The sequence below is a fragment of the Ptychodera flava genome (assembly GCF_041260155.1).
Source record: "Ptychodera flava strain L36383 chromosome 3 unlocalized genomic scaffold, AS_Pfla_20210202 Scaffold_26__1_contigs__length_13983176_pilon, whole genome shotgun sequence".
NCBI classification, from domain to species: Eukaryota; Metazoa; Hemichordata; class Enteropneusta; family Ptychoderidae; genus Ptychodera; species Ptychodera flava.
In genome coordinates, this window is record NW_027248280.1 from 11,045,552 (window position 1) to 11,065,943 (window position 20,392).

The window sequence follows — 20,392 nt, forward strand, 5'->3', positions numbered from 1 at the left end:
CCTGCTCTCCCACAACGAATGTCCTCAAGTTCAGACCATAGCTTACCAAGTGGTCCCATGACATTAAGGACTCTTTGTTGAACACGTTTCAAGCCTGTGTCTATATTGACACATATCTTACTACTGCGTTTATCGATCATTTCTTCCATGTAAGGGTCAAGCTTAGCAGCCTTTAATATGCTAATATTAGGCACAGGACTGTCCTCCAACACCTTGTCTTCAAGAGTACTATCTGACAAAATTGTCTGAAGTGTCGTTTTACATAGCTAATCATATCAGCATCCAGCTTACATTTTGGTTTTGAGGAAGTTGGGTCAAACCTAGTGTAAGAATCACAGTCCACATCATTAGTTGGCTGTCGCTTTTTTGAGGCACTTTTCTTGTGCTTCCCTTTGTCTGTTGAATCATCACTCTTTCTATTTGCACTGCTTTTTGAGACATCACTATCAGTGTCGCTCGAAGTGGAGGTGTTACTATCAGTGCTAACTGTAGTACTGCTATCACTACTACCTGAGCCTGTAGTGTCACTATCACTCTCTTCATCAGTGCTAGTATGTCTATCAAACTTGCCTCTGTATGGCTTTTTTCTGCCCTTACGCTTTTGGCCTGATTTCCGAGGAGCTTTCTTAGGTATTCTATACCCGTCTAAGCCTGTCTTAGGTACAGCTTCGCTGTCGTCTGCTCTATGGCTGGATTGTCCGCCATCTTGCTTTTCGTGGTCTGCTGCCACTACTGAAACACAATCATTGACATTTTCTGCCATGATCTTTAGGAAATTTCAGAAATTGTGTTACAGGAATAGTGCTATACACTTTCCCTCACAAGTTCTTGGTGTGATTTTATCCAGATATTTCGGATGGCTGTGATACAGCTTGGATTACGACAGCAAATTTTACTCTGACATCAATATGGCGAAGCCAATATTGGAGAGGAGGATCATGGGTAAATTTCTGACTTTGAAGGGCTTGGTCAATAGAGGGCGCTAAAGCGAAGTCATGGAGAATACATAATTATACCTTTCGGAGGTTTATGAGATAAAATTCTATTTGGGCCGCGTCAAGCAAAAACCTACCGGATGGTAATGAATACAATGTTGCACAATATCAGTTCTAAAAATTGATACTTTGTATGAGAGTTTACGTTTGCGCGCCCACAGACCTGTCGGCGATAAAATCATGGGCTCGTTTCTTTCCTTTCAATCCTCTTCGAATTAAAAACATTTACATTACGAAATATCAAAAGTAGATAGTACCAAGGTGCACTGAACTGTAGATACTTGTTTCTCGCATTTTCGTTCTACATTTTGAAATGTAAAGTTTAGGGTGTAATCAATCACCGCCAAAAATATTTGCATATGAAAGAGTTTCCCGCCCATAGCTCTTGTCGAGCCGTCATCAGTCCGCAACCTGCTGTGTCGTACGTTGCTTTCCTCTCTAAAATCATCGGCATTTCTCACAGTAAAATGTGTTCAAGAGTTCCCGTTGACCTTCAATTCGACGAAGATCTAGGGCAATTAATGTCCGATAGACATCGGGATTTCCTTGATGACATCGAAAGTGAACACCAACAACGCCAACTTTCAAGCGACGAAAGCAGCAACGGTAGCGACTCGGAGAACTCTGAATCCGATTCAGATGATGAGTGCCAAACATCGTCGCAGGATTTGGTTGCAAATTTTACTGCTTCTACCGAATCCAGTCGTGAGACTGATGGAAATAATCATGCGTCTGAAGTTACTGCAGAATTTCAAGTTGGTTGCGGCTGTTCCAATCGATGTTACAGTCAACTCAACGCAGATCGGGTCTTTCAGTATCGTCTTAATTTAGCCGAATTCACAAAGACGGAAAAAGACATACTCCTGCTTGCGAAGATTGAACAGATGGAAAAGAAAGGTGACACAAGGAGAGGAAAGATACGAGAATGTCAGAGATTCAGATACGAATTTGACGGATACGAAATTTGTGAGAAGGCATGGCGATTTATTCATGACATCAGTGAGTATTTACAAGCATGCAAATTTCTCCTTGTCTGTGTTAAAAACAACTACGTTTTACAGGTACACCTCTGCCCCGAGACGACTTAATCGAAGTACTGATTTGTTGACATCAGATATCGATAAAACATAATTGAATTGTGTTTGCCTTTCTATCATTTAAATCAGATCATCAAACAGAGTTTCCGTACACTAGTAGAATTGAAGTTCAAGGTCATTGACCGCTTCATGGCGTGTAAACTCAGTCTCAAATTCTAAGTTCTGGCTCCAATAATTGTAGCTCACGGGCCTTTGTTTGCTGTGTTGGAGATTCAGCCCCGGCCCACGGGTCGGAGCTGAACGATTATTGCAGCTATCTCACCTTCCTGACTTTCAATTTACTCTCAGACTCATAGTTTTCCATGGGTCGACGCAGTTTTAATTCGTCATTTCAATCAATAACAGTAACGTCGATGCATAGCGTCACCGGCAAGGCAATATAACTGGCCTGTTTTGTCATCAAAGCGACACCATACATGATGGGCATCCACAGTGTTCAAATTTCTTTTTAGGACCACTGATCCTTCAAATTAGAACTAGATTGAACCTTATGTTTTCAGTTGACTTTGAAATTAAACAATAACTAATAACCCGACATGAAATGTGATATCTTTCTCTAATATAATTTTATCTCCCTCTCAGGTGTTTGGAGTTACAAATCTCTGAAAGCCCATTACAAGGTCAATGGCATAGCACCTAGAGAACATGGTTTGAAAGGAAAGAAGGCTCATAATGCTTTTTCATTTGAGGTAAGAAAATATCTTAAGTGCATCGTGGTCAATTCACAAACCGTTCGTAAATTCAGAGTTATATATCAAGGTTTCCAAATTTGGACCGCAGAAATGTTACCAGAGTTGCGAAATTAATTACCAACGTCCCCTATCTTTAGCAGAAAACACTGAGTAAAATCATTATTGTTTTGTAGAGAGTAATTTGCAATAACATAACCAATTTGATCTCAATTTCCAAACTCATCTCTCGCAGACATATCTGGGGAATAATTTTCATTAGTCAGTTTCTCTGACATGACGACGTGTGTGATAGCCCTTGTCCCAACTGGGTTTCTCTGTTGTTGTCATGCCAGATCTGTCATAAATAGTAAAACCACAAATTTCCCATTTCACGTATTTGGCCTGATTTGACAGGAAAAAAGCTTTGTTTTTCAGACTTCTATCTTATCTTGTTTTAAATTTCTTGATTTTGATATTTAAAAGAGTATCTTGAAGTTAAAGCCTCAGTGCTGCTGACTTTTGATGATAATTTCACCATTTTGATTTTGAATGTGAACCATAATTCCTTGTTCTTCTCCCCAAAGAATGTTGATATACACAGTATCCAGCTTGTCAACTCAGCCCTTATGGTTGTAAAGTGCATTGTTATTGTTAAAAACTGACTTCTAGTCCGGACTAGAATTCAAATGTAAACAATATTCAATACATGCATTTCACACATATATAGACGCTAAGTTGACAAGCTAAATAGTGGGTGTTTGAACATTCTTTGGGGAGTAGAATAAGAAGTTGCAATTGATTTATAAAATAAGAATAATGAAAAAAACATCGAAAGTTGGCAGCACTGGGGCTTTAACATTTCATGATTTTTTCACTTCATTTGTTTTTCAAGGTCAACTAGTTTCTTGTTGTACTGACTCCCAAAAACATGATGAGATATACAGTATTTAGCTTGTTATTAAACTCAGCCTAAGATCGTGCATGTGTAAACTGCAGTGTCATTGTTGACAGGGTAATCCCAGTCCAAACTAGAGTTCAAATGTAAACAATAATAATGCATGTTACAAGTACAGACTATGTGTTGACAAGCTAAATAGTGGGTGTTTAGACATGCCTTGGGGAGTAGAACAAGAACTTGCAATTAACATACAGATATAGTGAAAAATTCATCATAGGTTAAAACTACAGTACCGCCCCCCTTAAGAACTGACTCAAGCATGATTTCTGGCAGTGTTTTCACCAATAGGTTGATAGATGCCAGGTCATCCACAAACCTGTTCTTTATTTGTGTTTAACAATCAAGTGATTTGTGTTGAATTTTTTTCTTGATTTGTGATCATTTTTTTGAAGACAGATATACAATACTGGCACCATAAAAGCAGACAGTGGTATCACACACGGACGAATAATACCAATCATAACTGAAGATGTTTTCATACCGGTATATACTTTTATTTGTCACCATAGATCATCCAGCACGTTGTGCAGTTCATTATGGAATATTCAAATGAGTTTGGTTTGCCTATGCCAGCTGTACCACGTGGAAGGGAAGGCACTCCACCAGTCTACTTACCATCCAGTATCACCAAGGAGAGAGTCTACTCAGCTTATGCAGAGTCATGTGAGCAGACACAGCCACCTCTGACACATGTTGGACTCACTACTTTTAAGAACGTATGGAAAGACTGTGTTCCTCACATTCAAACCATTTCTCCCAAAACTGATGTTCGTGTGAAATGTGAAGAGTTTCGAAACAAAATTATGTTTGCCTCCTCAGAAGATGAAAAATTATTGTTTACATCACAATATAATGAGCATGTCATGAAAGCACAGAAAAGGAGAGAATTTTATAAGAATTGTGTCCAGAAGTCATTTGAAGAGTATGAATCATTACCACAACAAAATAAGATTCTTGGTATTCACAGTCCTTGTTCACAAGATTTGTTTTCTGTTCATTATAGTTTTGATTATGCACAACATTTTTCACTTCCCCATCAGTCAAGACAAGTTGGTCCTTTGTACTTCCTTAGCCCAATGAAAGTTTTCTGTTTTGGTGTTTGTAATGAAGTTTGTAAAGAACAAATTAATTATCTTTTCAGCTGATAGCATTGGTCAGGATGGGAAGAAAAGTGCAGGACCCAATAATGTAATTAGCATATTACATCATCATCTTTCAGATCACAGTTTGGGTGAAAAACAATGTTCCTTTCATGCTGACAACTGTGGGGGTCAAAATAAAAACAAATCTGTTCTGCACTATATGTCATGGAGAACCAGTACTGGTCTGCATGATGAAATTCAAATTCATTTCATGGAACCTGGGCACACAAAATGTATTTGTGATGCATGCTTTGGTAATGTCCGTCAATTATATAGACGTAGTGATGTGGATACCGTGGATCAGTTAGCTACTCTTGTCAACAAGAGTGCCCATATTAATAAAAGTCATGTCCTGCAACAAGACTCAGAGTCTGATCACACATGGCAATGGTATCAGTGGGATACATACCTATCTGCATATCTCAAACCACTGAAAGGCATACGGAAATATCACCATTTTAGATTTAATAAAGATAATCCAGGTAAGGTTTATGTAAAAGAAGTCCACGATGAAATTGAAACTCAGATAGCATTGGTAAGGAATGGTGCAACTTGGCCCCCACAACAAGGAAGCTTTCCTGAGAAACTTGACTGTGGGGGTTTGTCAGATGCCCGCCATAGACAACTACATGATACTATTCAACAGCATGTAAGGCCACCTTTTCGGGCTGACTTTTGTACAGTGTGTATGTAAAATGTATAAACCACACTTCAAAAAGTGAATAAATAAGATTGAGTATTTCTCATTTATGTACCAGTACATGTTTGTTGTTTGAAGTATTATTTTGCAGTGAGAGTGGGCACTGAACAAGTGTGTTATATTATCAATGCCTATTGAAGTGAAAGTGAACATGCATAAATTTGTTTGTAAACCTGAAAATCACGTTAATAAGATATCTACACAGCTTAAATGAAACATTTTTATCTCATATCATGTTGGCAAAAACAACACTTCATCGGCGTGGTTTTTCTTTGGAAGAAACAATGCAGAGGTACACAGGAATTTGATGTGTGAATGAAGAGCAAAGGAAAACCAGTATGCAAATCTAAGGTCAGGGGTTATATTCAAATGAGCTAAAATCATACTTCTGATCGCGGTTCGGACCTTAAACTTCAGTGACATAATCAAGAGATAGAGAACCATCAAAAATGCTAGAAAAACAAAAATTGATAATTTTGACCATCAGGTAGGTTTTTGCTTGATGCGGCCCATTTACAAAAGCCTGGTTGTAATTGCTTTCTAAGTGAAAAATGAACTGTTAATTATAAAAAAAAACATTGATTTTATAATTAGCATGATAATGAAATTCATGTGAGATTCTTTACTTGTCATGTATATGGACACCATAACGTCTAATATGGTTTGTTTTCTGGTTTAATTGCTATACCTGAATGAAAATCTTCATATGCCTTACAGTAATATCCACACAAAATATAAAACAGAATCATTTGTTGCAAATTTCTTCCCGATTACTCATTGATCTGGCTTTTTTAGACTGCAATTAGTCTCAAACTCACAATTTCCACAACGCCATATTTTTACCTCTGAAAAAGCTGCTTCAATAAGCAAGCAAATGGTCACTACTTCATACATGATGCCATAACTCAACAAAGTTTTTAGGCAACCAAAAATAGCGATTTACCTGTTTTGAATATATAATTAGACTAAATAAAATTTGACCAGGGGTCAGTGGGAAAAAAACGCGATTTTTCTCGATTTTAGTTAATATTTTTTGAAGAATGATATAGCTTATTTGAAAGTATACATGTCGAGGGTGACAATGAAGGAAAAAACTAAAATTAGATTTTTTGAGCATTTTGACCGACATTAGCCCAGACGATGGCCTTAAAGCTAAGCTTATCGTTGCATCAGCAAGAAACTGGCATAGTTGGATTTCTCAAATGAAAATGTATTGGCTTTAACATTTTAAATGAATACATCAACATTGACGTCGTCCAATTGAAGATGCAAAGATTCACAATCGATCATATACCCTTTCCAAATTACATTTAATGAGATAGTTGCTATAGTGTTACAATAATAGGGGTCTGTGATACGAGCTCTTAAAAATTATCGAATTGCAGCCATCAAATAAGTACGTAATCACATATTATTTCTATATACTTATATTATATATTATACAGCAATTAGCAGAAATTCTCTTTGTAAAACACAAGCAATTATGTGTAGGATGACGCTGATTCAGTGACAATTTACAATCTTTTTTCCGTAGTCAATATTGAGCTTCGGCGTGTCTGTTTGTGTACGGTGCTTTTCTTCTCAAATAAGCATTATTCACCGCTTGGGCGTCGTTCAAGATCAATCCCATCTCAATTTTGCAATGAGTTGTGATGTGAAATATCACTTATCAATCTAGGCACAACATAGTGTGTTATTACCCTAAAGAGAATGTCTGTTCGTATCAACAAGGATTACTATTGGATAACAGCAGGTATATAACAGCAGGTATATTTAACATATATAAAGTCACCATTTTACCCCAGCTATATCTTCTTTCATATAGTTTCGTAAACGATAATGTTAGGCCGGGGTTCTCCCCTTTTTTAGTGGAAATTAACATCGGTGTTTTACACGTAACTGTGCGTGTATTGAAAAGAACACCGTTCCACAAAGTTGATTTTACGAAGAGCCTCCAGCAGAAGGGCTTTGACGATAACCTCGACTTTTTTGTCGTTATGGGCGGTTTTATTAGACAATTTTCGCGTACGCTTAGATTAGTCTCACGTCCTATTCCTTAAGTTGCGCAGTGAAGTCATACGCGCGGTCTCAATCATGTTCAATGCCACCATTTGACATTGATAGCCAACGTATTGTTAAACATGTTTGCGCAAAAAGTCACTTATCAGCCAGTTTTATACCCAGTCCCGAAAGCAAATGTGATATGAATAAAAGTAAAAATGCCATCCTGATAATAAGGTATGCGCTTAAATGTGAGTACGGCGCATCGTCCTCTACTTCACGTCGGACAATATGTAGGCTGCGCTAACTTCATAAAATACTACAATACATTAGGGGAAGGCTGCATTAACTTGCATGGTCCCTGAAACCCGAGTCCTTGCCTGACCAACTCGGGTGACAAACAGAAGACTTATAATCCCCAAGGTGTGAATGTTCCATTGTTATGTTTATCTAATCCAGCTGGTGCCATTGTAGTGCTATTGTAGCAAAGGCAGGTCTGTGAAATTGATCCTCTAGGGAAGTCGGGTATTCCTAAGTTAATGGAGCTTTCCCGTAATGTCTAGATAAACCTGTTAATTTTTAATGAATATTAATGAGCAATAACTGGATTAATATTCAGGCATGAAATTATAGGTACAATTTTCTCATATATAATTTAAAATCTATCAAGAAATTTAGCCGATGTTGATAAATCTGAATCATGATATTCTTAATAAGTTACTCTGTAGGCGGTATCTGATAAACAGTACGTAGAGGACATTATAGATTCTGTAAAACTCGTTTACTTTCCGTTCGTTTTATACAGGAACGACCTGGCATGGAACGATATAAGCTGTGAAAGTACATTTCCTTTCTTCTGCCAATACGAAGAAGGTTTTGGTGTACCTAAATGTATGTAAATATTTCAATTTGTTTCCTGACGTCCATTTTTTCTATTTTAAGGGGTATATTTTGGAAAACCAATGGGTCTTGGGAACAGTGAAATTCGAATTGAGTCAAGTATATCAAATGGCGTCAAGTGACAAAAGCGCATTAAGATTGTGTGATTTGTTTCTGAAGTGGTTAAAGGCTGGAAATCGTTTATGGCAAATACGTTGTTATTGCAACAAGACTTGGTAAAATTGCGCCCAGAATCTGATCATAAAATAAAACTTGATAGATAAATCCACTTATACGTAGCCTGTATATAGGCCAATGAATGAATTCGAATGTGCTTGACCTTCCAAACATACTGCAATTTACAGGCGAATTACGATGGTTACTTTAAATGAAATTGCCTTTGGTGCTTCGAAACATTTTGCTGAAGACTTTCGCAAAATGCCCTGAAACCACCGTCGTGCAGTAGACTGTCGCATTCAGGTCATATGAACATGTTATATCCTCAATCCCATAGTATTCTAGCTGTGATCAAATTGTTATTACTCTAATAAATGTTAATATAAATAACTGTGGGAGGTTTAAACCTTATTTATGTCGAGTTCCTATTAATATTTTGGACAACAGATGACCTGATTGACCTTGGTGGTAACTTGCATTTCTCCGAAACGGTTTCAACTTCAAACTATGCTTATGATTATTGTTCGAGATATGGAGGGGTCTTATTGAGAATACCCGATTATGAGACAGGAATATATGTTTCAAACCTCATGGAAACCTATTTTCTATCTAAGGATGTTAGCAAAGTTGGTGAGTAAAGTACTAATTTGCAAAATATAGATGATAGAGGGGAATTTTCAGTCTTTTATTTGACATTTAGTTACATTGATAATGTCATTTCTATGAACATCTTGACAACAGGAATAACATCAAAAGATTTATCTATCGCAGCAAGTGATTGAAGAAATTACATAGTTGCCTTCCCGAGCTTCGCCTTGATATTTTAAATCTCTGTTCCTGGAGCATGACAAATGGGATGATTATATTTCGTCGCATATTTTAGAACTCGCCTCGCGGAGATTATATTCCAACTCTCAAATTTTTACAATCTTTTTCTAATCTACATCTGATTGGCGATTATTTTATAAGCTCATAAAGTAAAAAAAATCACCATTTTAGCATTTCGAAAATTCGAAAATGATATTTTCCCGGGGAAAGATCTCAACAGGAATAATAGGCAATTTTATATTTCAAACACAGGTAGATGTCCAATATTTTTTTTTTCTGTGGTGCCACAATTTGCATGGTGACCCCGATGTTTTGAATTCTTTATTTGTCCAGCGTACAATTTAAAGTTTAATTGAGGAAAATGTAAGCAAATGTTTAAAGAGGCACTCCCACTTGGTAACATTTTAAAAACATATTTTTTTACTGCCAACGGTCGATATTTGACTTGGCGGCAGCGGGCGGATCGCGAGATATAGATAAAAAAAATTTCATTTCCCGAGTGTATTTTCCACATCCCGAAGTTCTACGATAGTTCCTGATTTTTGACCCGAAATCCCCCGAAGGTTTGTTGTTGTGCTAATTGACGATATTTTAAGGAGTCTATAATTAGTCCGAACGACGCAATTAATTTACTTCCCACTCAAAAGACTTTATATACAGCATTATGCCTTTACCTCAGGTAAGTTTTTGAAAACTTATCCTTAGTTTTTGTAGTTTTCATTATTTTAAATCAGTTGTATCATATTTTAAACCAATACCACATAAACATTAGTTTTTACATGTCAAATATTAGCCGCCTCCGATGACTACATTTTGTCGTCTGCCACACAGTACGCCGTGCGCGTGCACTATAGGGAAAAACGCGTGACTAGAGCGAGAAACTGACGCTTTCTCGTAATCGGTGAGAATCTGTTCTTATTCTCACCGCTGTCGGTGAGAAAATTTTAATCTCCTATGGAGATTGGTGAGAAATGCGCTCCTTGGCGAGAATCAAGTGTGAGAACAAATTCTCACCGGTGAGAATTGGAATTCACATTAAGTACAGCGAGAATTGAAATTCACTGGCGAGAATCATCAAGACTTGCCGTTCATTGGCGAGAATCATAAAGACTCCGTGATTGCGAGAAGGTGTCAGTTCCTCGCTCTAGACACGCACTTTTTCCCTATAGTGGTGATATGCGTCTATGCATACCACGCGGCTGCCGCTATGTATCAACCGCACGTAACTGTGCTAGTCACCTATGCAAACTCTGGTGAAATCAGCAAAAATTGTTTTTCGTTTTTACGCCATTTGCATTCATCACTTTTGAATTCATCAAAAACGACAAATATCTAAACTATGTCATCTCTAGGGACTTCCGATAAGTAATTTTGAATGATAAGGTTGTTCGAATAACACTAATATAAATATTCCTGAAAATGAAAATTTCCACATGATTTGAAGAATTCTGCAGAAGGTTTTCTTCCTAACAGACGCATATGCTAATTATTCCAAAGCTGTCAGATGAGACTTTGAAGGGTACGGCGTTTTTAATACTGAAAACACAAAAAAGTTATCTTTAAAATATTACGTGAAAGATTTGATCGCAATTTACACCACTCGAAAATAGGCCATGCCCAGGAGAACAAGAACACCATATTTAAAAGTTGTCGGATGAGTTATTTTGAAAAATCCGTTTTTAAACAAAAAAACACTAAAGAAGAACAATAATAACACCCAGATTTCATCACAATTTGCTCAAATGTCGTCTAGGTCATCCCTAGGTACAAAGTTGCCAAATTTCAAGGCTGCCGAATGAATAGTTCTGTAAAATTTGATTCCTGAGAAAATATCACGAAAATAGCCAGAAATACAACAATGTACGCTTCATTAAAATTTGAACATTTTTCTTCAAACTCATGGCAATGTTATTTGTACCGAATTCCAAGGCTCTTTGACAAGACTATCTGAAGAAGAATATTTTTTGAGCAAAATGACAAAAAAACGTTATATAAATACAAAGTGGCACATATCCCTATGAAATTATAAATTTTCAAAGACTTTGTGCAAGGTAGCTATGAATAAAAACATGTTCAGTAGTCCAGGAGTTTCTTCATTTTATTGAGTTTGCCTGTTAACCCCATTCAAATACTTTGGAAATGAACATGTTCATGTGAAGAAATTCACACCATTCTTCACCGTATGATGCACCTGCACACCAAGTACTAAATTAGTGGAGTTTTGTTTTTTTTTGATTTTTTATTTATTCGGATAACCAACAGGAGTAAATTCCCGATTACAGGCTCCGCAAAACATAAAAATACATAAAATACAGTCACACATAAATTAACGCAAAGGACAGTCACAAAAAACATACAAATCATAAAAAAAAAATTCCTAACACCTGTTTAAAAAGACTTAGTCTGATTAAAACGTCAATTCTCGAGCGAAAATTTGCATTATCGTTGTAAGTGCTTAAAGTACGTGGCAAAAGGGAGTGTTTACGAATATTGATTCTGGAAAGGGGTACCCGAAATGATAGGTTAACCCGTAGACTACGTTGAACGTTCAGTATGATTTGAGTTAAATGAGAACAATTTAACACAGGATGAGCACATTTGTACAGGAAGCTAAGATCAGAAACGTATCTACGATTGGATAGAGGAGGCAAATTGAAACATTCGCATAATTATGTGTATCATGTACAGTAACGCATATTCAGTTTAAAAGACAAGTACTTATAATAATCAATCTCTTTTGAACACCTTCAACCTTATCAACAAAATTCTGCTGCCATGGACTTCAGATAACAGAACGGTATTCGAGGCCGCTGCGTACCAAGGCGATATACAGGGTCTTTTAAGATTTAACATCACTGAAATCTTTACAATAACGTTTTAAAAAGCCAAGGCTACTCATTGCCTCCTTAACTGCATTATCGATATGCTCAGAGAAGTCCATGGAGCTACTAAGGATGACGCCCTACTCCTTTACAGTTGTACATCACGCAAGCGGTACTGTATCAATACGATAATTAAAAGAAACCTCTTGGTTTTATTTGAAAATGTAATGCAACAACATTTCTGAACATTTATATCAGCTTCCATGTTGAAAACTAAAAAGTAAACCTGTCCAAATCATCCTGCAACCATGTGCAGTCAGAAATTGACTTGATTGTTTTGTAATTTAAAAGCTTGGAAACATCAGCATATAAAATTACATTCGAAGACTGAGCACATTGTGCCAATTATTTATGAACAATATAAATAACAGGGAGCCAATTATGTACCCCTGAGGTACACCGGATAGAACTGGACACCATTTCGAATAACTCCCTTCAACAACACTTCTCAAAGAGCGATCAGACACATATGACTCAAGCCACTGAATACAACGTCCGGTAAAACCGAAGGAAGACAGTTTATGAATTAGTAATTTATGCGATATTGACTTAAAGGCTTTGCTGATGTAAAGATAAATTGAATCAGATTGTAATTTATTGCTGAATGCAGTTGAAATAAAATATGTAGAAATGAAAACAATAGTCTCGACGGTCCTCCCAAGAACAAAACAATGTTGATTATCTTAAATTACGTGACAATACAAACTTTTAAAAACTATTTTCTCAAACACCTTACTATAAAGGTAACACTGAAACAGGCCTATAATGTTTTATATCCTGCTTGTTTCCCTTTTTAAAAATTGGTACCATATTACTACGTATAAAAACGTAGGAAAAATTCCAGATCTGGGAGATTTATTAAAAATATAAGTCAGAGGATTCCTCTGCATATTGTTTTAGAATAACACCTTATACCTTATCAACTTTTTGACGTGGACGTACGTACGTACGGACGAAAGAACATACAACATACACACATACATACATACATACACACATACACACATACATAAATACATACATACACACATACACACATACATACATACATACATACATACATACATACATACATACATACATACATACATACATACATACACATACATACATACATACATACATACATACATACATACATACATACATACATACATACATACACACACACATACACACAAACACACACACACACACATACATACATACATACATACATACATACATACATACATACATACATACATACATACATACATACATACATACATACATACATACATACATGCATGCATGCATGCATGCATGCATGCATGCAGACAGACAGACAGACAGACAGACAGACAGACAGACAGACAGACAGACAGACAGACAGACAGATATACAGACAGACAGACAGACAAGTAGACAGACAGACAGACACACACATAGACAGACAGACTGATATACAGACAACAGCCACACAGTTGACAGACATGTTTCTAGCCTGTAATGATAGCTTCCATCGGCATAATTACTCGTGCTACTAACACACTAACACAATAATGCAGACCCCACACTCATAGGATCGCTCAGATTTCTGTTTGCAAAAATAGAAACTCTGGAACTAAGAAAATTAAGAACGGTATTTGGTAACTACGGATGTCTTTCTTTCGGGTAGGTTATGACTATTTAAGTATACATATTTTCTAAAACAATAAAGCTAAAGCTATCCTTATCATTTCCGCCGAGTGTCATGGACGTAGATAGGCGAGCGTCCAAGTGATCCGATACTATCATACTCCATAAGATCCTTAAAAAATAAAGTAACATTTAAAGCCTAATCACTTCAACTCAATGGTATTGCCTATTTTATGAAGCATTGGATAGGATGCGAGCTTCGTTGCTTCACACCAAACACAACGTATTCCTTTACTAAAACATACTAGTCTACAATAAAATATCAATCTCCCAATCGTTATTCTCCCACTCATCAATTCTCCTCACACTCACATCAATTTAAAAACAAAGAACATTGAAAAAACATTTCAAAAAACTTTCAATAAATTATACTCTACCCCGATTTATATAACCTCTGGTATCAATCTATCATAGATAGCGGATGGATGAACTTGCCGAATTATTTGCATGACAAATTCTTCTGACGTGTCACAGGAGTTGGGGATAGGTGGTTGTAACACTCCCCTCTAAACATGTCCTTGCACAGAGTTCCGTACTCTGATACCTTTACCCCTTTGAAGAGCCAAAGTTAAAATGGGATTACCTGACAGATTTTAAGTCAACAAATGCTAAGCTCTTAATGGTTAGTACTTCTTCTGCAATGAACACTTTTAAGTAAAAGTTAAAATGGGATTACCTGGCACATTTTCAGTCAACAAATGCTTAGCTGCAAAGGACTATGTACTTCTCCTGCAATGAACACTTTAAGGTTTCTGAAGGTCAAGTCGTCAGGGGAGACTTACTCCTTCCTGCCAAAAGTGCTTCTATATAGGAACACGCGGGTCCGATCCATTTTCTGGGGCGCCCTGTAGCTTACCCAGTTAAAGGTTATCCGACGCTGAACACTGATCAACTGTATAATACATCTTCCTGTTTGGAATGCCAAACTGGGCAAAGAGCCCTTGTAAAATCTACAGAAGGCACCCAAGACAGGCTCCTGCAACTGGCAGGCAGCCATAAGGCCAGGGTTTTTGGTAATTGCCCCCCCACCATCCTGTCAAAAGGAACCATTGCTGAGAAACGACAACCTATTTTGCATTTACACTTTAATGATTCTCTGCAAACTGAAAGCACAACACAATTCCCTAAGGAATAAACACAACAGATAAAGCACTTGAAAACTGTCTCTGAGATGTACCAGCAGACTTCTCCAAGTCGTCGTTTTTTCCTGTAACTCCACCAGTTGCAGCCGCATGTATAAGCACATGCACAGAAAGGGAATCCCAAAAATAACACACCTCAAATGTTTACATTTCCTCTCCGAAAACTACAATGGTTGGCATCACATGCATCGACTTACTACACATTCAATCCCTCACAGGGAGAACTTCGTCCCCATTTAGCCGTGGCCGTGACCACGGTCACTACATTTTCCCTTCTCTCGCAGGGAAGACAGGGTGGGCAACGCATGCAGGCACCTTACTATACATTCCGTCCCCACAGGGATTACATAATTCACTCACAGGGAAGACAGGGTGGCAACGCATGCAACCAGCTTAATACACATTCCAGTTCTCACGACTAAAAAATTGAGTACGGTGTAAGAAATCATGTAAGAAACGCTTAGACTGTATTAATTAACTTTAATTATATGCATTTTCATTTCTGTCACAGAAAAATAATGGGACAATAATGGTGCCCTTCATTGACTAAACTTGTAACAGTATAGTTTGCTGTACAGCTACAATAAGGAGCCCACTGTCAAACACAAATTGTAATGATGAAGAACTATGACACTGTCATCATGGATGTACATCCATGCTGTCATGGTGTCTGTTATATCTGACACAAAATCCATCCAAAATACGCAGCTCAGTCTAAAAATAAACGTACCTGAACGCTTTGTTTACCTGAGGGTTGGACATCCCTTTTAATGTAGGTGAACGCCGTACCAGCAAACACATGTGGCACAGTAGGGGGAGCTGAGTGTCCGGCATGTGTGGCCATAAACGTAGCTACTGCAGGAGCTGGTTGTGGAGTATTGACTTCTGCATTCGCTGAAATGCCTGGGCAGTCGCCGAGGTTGTACTGCTGGTATGAAGGGTGGAAGCTGAAACCTTCCTGTGCTTGTTGTCGTTGGCGCCCTGGCTTTTTTTTTGAGGAATGACACCTTGTGTTCCCTAGGGGACTACTTTATACTTTGTTGTATTCGTGAATATTTATGAGTCACACCTGCCGGAATTTTTCGCTATGTGCTTAGCCTTTGAATATGGGTGTAAATATCTATGGCCAATCCATGCCTCCTCATATGAATGTCAACTCCCAAAGAAGGAGACTGATATAGCCAGTACTTACGCGTTTTTTTGTGGAACTAGCATGGGGTTACGACGAGACAGCAAGTCAGTGAACTGGTCCAGCTTTTGCCGTTTCCAAAGTACAACGATGATACTCCACACTAAAGTACGGCAACATTTGGAACTGTTTGACTGCATAGTCACGCTCATTGCAATCCAATAGGAAAGTACTTCTATTTGCGTTATCGCATGTCATGAACTAGTGCAATTTTGTTAACGTAGATACGAATTTGCAAGCGATAAAGCCAATCGTTTGGGAGCAGCTTTGAAGACTTGCGTCAGGCATCACCGACACACCTGCTCTCGACTCACTACCTGCTCTCATCTAGCTGGCGTACAGGTGCCTGGAAATGCCAGTATACTACACTGACAATTTCAGGCACCTGCGAGCTGGTGTATGAGCTGACGTACGCATAGCTAGGAAGGCCATAAACACATGCGGTGATAGAGACTGCATATCTTTTAACGTATTTTAACGAAACTTTCAATTTGTGTAAACAGTTTCCAATCCTCTTCTGTGCAGCTGCTCAGCCCTAATGATATATCAATTGTCTTCATGTATATTAATAATCACCATGAAATGTTCTATTCTATCTTATGCAAACATCAATCAAGACTATCTCATACGCCTTTCAAGGACATGGCTCGATGGGGTTTCGCCGTACCAGGAGAGTTCTTGGACTCACTATGACGGAACACCACTAAGATACCTACCATGGAAAATTGGAAATCCAGCGCACGATGCGACAAATGCACGATGCATAAGGATCAGCTGGTGAGTTGTCCATCAACCCTTGTTTTAACAATTGCTCGATCAATTTCTACAATTGAATACCCATGGAAAATGGAATGTTCGGTGGTTTCTCTACTGACATTCACTGTGTTATGGGGTAACATTGTACAATAATTACGGTGAAAATGTGAATATCTTTTGATATCATTTTGGTTAGATTTGTTTTGTGTGAGCCACTATTCTGTTGGTCTGCTCACTGAAACATGCCAATTTTCCTTGCCAGGTCTCCGGCCTCTCCTTACTTAAATAATATCATATGCTTTGATGATGCAATTGAAAATTAGATACCACAAAAGTACATCAGCTAATTTGTAAATGCAGGCTGTGAATGGACCCCCATGTGATTGATAATCATGTTTCAGTAATCATAACAACGTATTAGATGTCTCATATGAAATAGAGATAACAGAAGTACAGATGGCGACTTGACCTTGTAGTCAACAATATAACTTATCTTATCAAATAGCCTCTCAGTTTTGCATATGACTCACGACGCCTTATCAGGGCACTGCAAGAAAGGGGACCCGTCGAAAATCTACAACCAATTAATACTATATTATACTGATTTCTATCTAGCAGGCTAACGCCATATGAGTTCGATGATATCTACTGTGGATACCAAACATTTTTCATATGTCAGTTCAGTAAGTGATCAACTTCAAAGTTAGCTGTTTCTGACTCACAAGCATTGTCTTGATGTTTTTGTTGCTTCGAACACAAAAAATTGACATGTTTATTTCTCTCTAAAGCACTCGATGACAAGTGTAAGCAGTGTACATGTGTATTTCAGTGGTTGGCTTGTGAAATTCAGAAGTACATCGTAACAACTACAAATCGCCTATTTTCAGACTCATCGTATGAACCTCAAATGCCTTCACTGAGTTCAGTTGTACACAACTTATGTATGCTGATGCCCAGGGATGCCAAAGAGATGTCAATATGACATACTCTTCAACAGAGAAGACAGAGCCTGAAGGAAAGACATCACTGGCCCAAAAGAACAGTGTAGAATTGGTTAAATCAGATGACAGCACTGCGATAGTTAATTCGAAAGACAGCACTAGAATAGTTGGTTCTGACGGCGTCACGAGAATAGTTATTTTGGACGACACCACTACAACAGTTAATTCGGACGACACCACTAGAAAAAGGGTACTTGAACTTACGTCAATGGCGAAGACGAAGAGGAGTGTAGAAAGTACATTTGACGCAGAAGTTCTATCGAAATTTCCTCTATCCGATGCTGGAGGTGTGTCCAGTACTTTAAATTTCATTCACAATCGCACAGGAGGTTTCACATTTGGTATAAGTGATGCTTCAAGCTTCATAAGCTGTATCTTTTGGCTATTGTTTTTCAGAACTTTTATTTTATGATTTTCGTACACTTTCTGCATTGAATCCCTAAATTTTAATTTAATGCCAAATGTTTAGCATTATCAACACAACCTTTATGAGTATAATTTACATTGTTATTGATGAAAATCGTATTAAACTCTGGACTAGACTTCATTTGTAAACAACTAACAATGATCACTACATACATACAAGCTATTTTGACAAAAAAGAATACTCACAAATTCCAGCATAACAATCGGATTAGGGCCAGACACGGTAGATGATAAACAAAAGCAGAATACTGTCCCTTTTAAAAAACTTCCGAGTCATCCCACAAAATATACCCCAAATCAGAATCATTTTCAATTTGCTCTACCATTCAACCTTAATCAGACATAATGATACCTAGTTAGCGCCTCGATTGTACTTCTTTAGAAGTTCAAGTTACCTTATGGAGAGAGAGATAAGCATAGACGGTACAACCGAAGACACGTACCAATCATCCCCGCAGAAGTAAGAATGTTTTCGTAAGCAACATTTACGGGTTTCAAGATCAACATCACGATCAATGCTGTCGCAGTAGTCAACGAGTCGAGCCCTCGGGTCGAGCAGCGGAAGCGAAAAGCGTCCATCATTTCTGACTGCAATGACGATACTCAGGACTTAAAAAAAATCAGATGAAATGCTATTCATTTTTTTCAAGAGCAACGAGTTCACAAGGTTATCAGTGCATTAGAAGGTGCAAGCTATTGCTCTGTCCAAGCATTTTGTGCATGTTTCCTGTATTACACCTTGTTGGTGAATTTCCGTCTTCTCACGTCTAAGCTCAGAAAGACAGGTTTCGTGCAGTGTTACCTATGGTGTCTGTGACGAACATTATTCTTCATTTAATTCAAACAAGCCCATTTTATTCGTAAAATATAAAACATACAATAGATAATTTCGTAAAACATAATAATTGTAATTTTGAAAATTTCCTACAAACTTTGCAAACCAGAACTCTTTGAATAATCTTCGATTATTGACCAAAAAAAACAGTTCTCAATAGCCACGGCTGAGTGTCGCGACGTCCCGCTTGCACGTCCAATAATTTTGTGAATGAATAATCGCAATCACACCAATCCACAATCCAATAACACTAGGTCAGAATTCGTAAGACAATACTTGTAAACATAGACACAAAACAGCACGGAACAGATTGTAAATAGACGGTACACAAACACAGTCAAATTCATGAAAGTAAGATATATGGAACTCTGGCCAAAGGACCAAGAAGTGATGTCAGGTGTTTCGAAAATAGTAAGCGCATCCTGCTCCACATGTTGCACCCGACATATATCAATCAGATAGGTAGCGGGCACTAATTAAGGCCCAATGTCACCGATACCATAAGCGATCAGTTGTCGAAGAGGGATATTGTATTTATCATTAGGGAAAGACTGCATTAAAATGCATGGTACCTGAAACCCGAGTCCTTGCCTGACCAACTCGGGTGACAAACAAAAGTCTTTTAATCCCCCAAGGTGTGAATGTTCCATTTTTATGTTTATCTCATCAGGCTGGTGCCATTGTAGGACAGGCAGGTCTTTAAAATTGATTCTCTGATAACTAAGTGGGGAAGTAGGGTATACCTGCAAAAAAGCGTTTGAATGTAGAGACAAGTCTTGCTCTTGTGTAACCTTGAGTTTGCAGTTTGTAGGAGAAATGGCCATGTCTCTCTACAAAATCACCGTACGAACTGCATGCTCTTGCATATCGAATAAGCTGGGAAGTATATACCCCATCAGCTGGTGAGAATGGAATATTACTGATGAGGTGTGGAAAGTTGAAATCATCTCTCTTGTCATATAGCCTAGTAGAAAGGGGACCATTACAGTCAAATTCAAGAGTAAAATGTCCAGATATGAAACAGAAGAGGCCA

The 20,392-nt window shown here is 37.8% G+C and overlaps 2 protein-coding genes across 2 annotated transcripts; one reads left to right on the forward strand and one right to left on the reverse strand.

The window, feature by feature from the left end:
• Positions 1-172: 172 nt before the first annotated feature.
• Positions 173-763, reverse strand: LOC139125956 (protein starmaker-like). The gene has a single exon (XM_070692031.1). The coding sequence runs from the start codon at positions 761-763 to the stop codon at positions 173-175; it is 591 nt and encodes a 196-aa protein (XP_070548132.1).
• Positions 764-1,308: 545 nt separating this feature from the next.
• On the forward strand, positions 1,309-20,062 carry LOC139125957 (uncharacterized). Its single transcript, XM_070692032.1, has 4 exons — positions 1,309-1,994; positions 2,675-2,781; positions 4,231-4,437; positions 20,030-20,062. Exons 1-4 carry the CDS (start codon positions 1,355-1,357, stop codon positions 20,060-20,062), a joined length of 987 nt encoding a protein of 328 aa, XP_070548133.1. The 5' UTR covers positions 1,309-1,354.
• Positions 20,063-20,392: the final 330 nt, after the last annotated feature.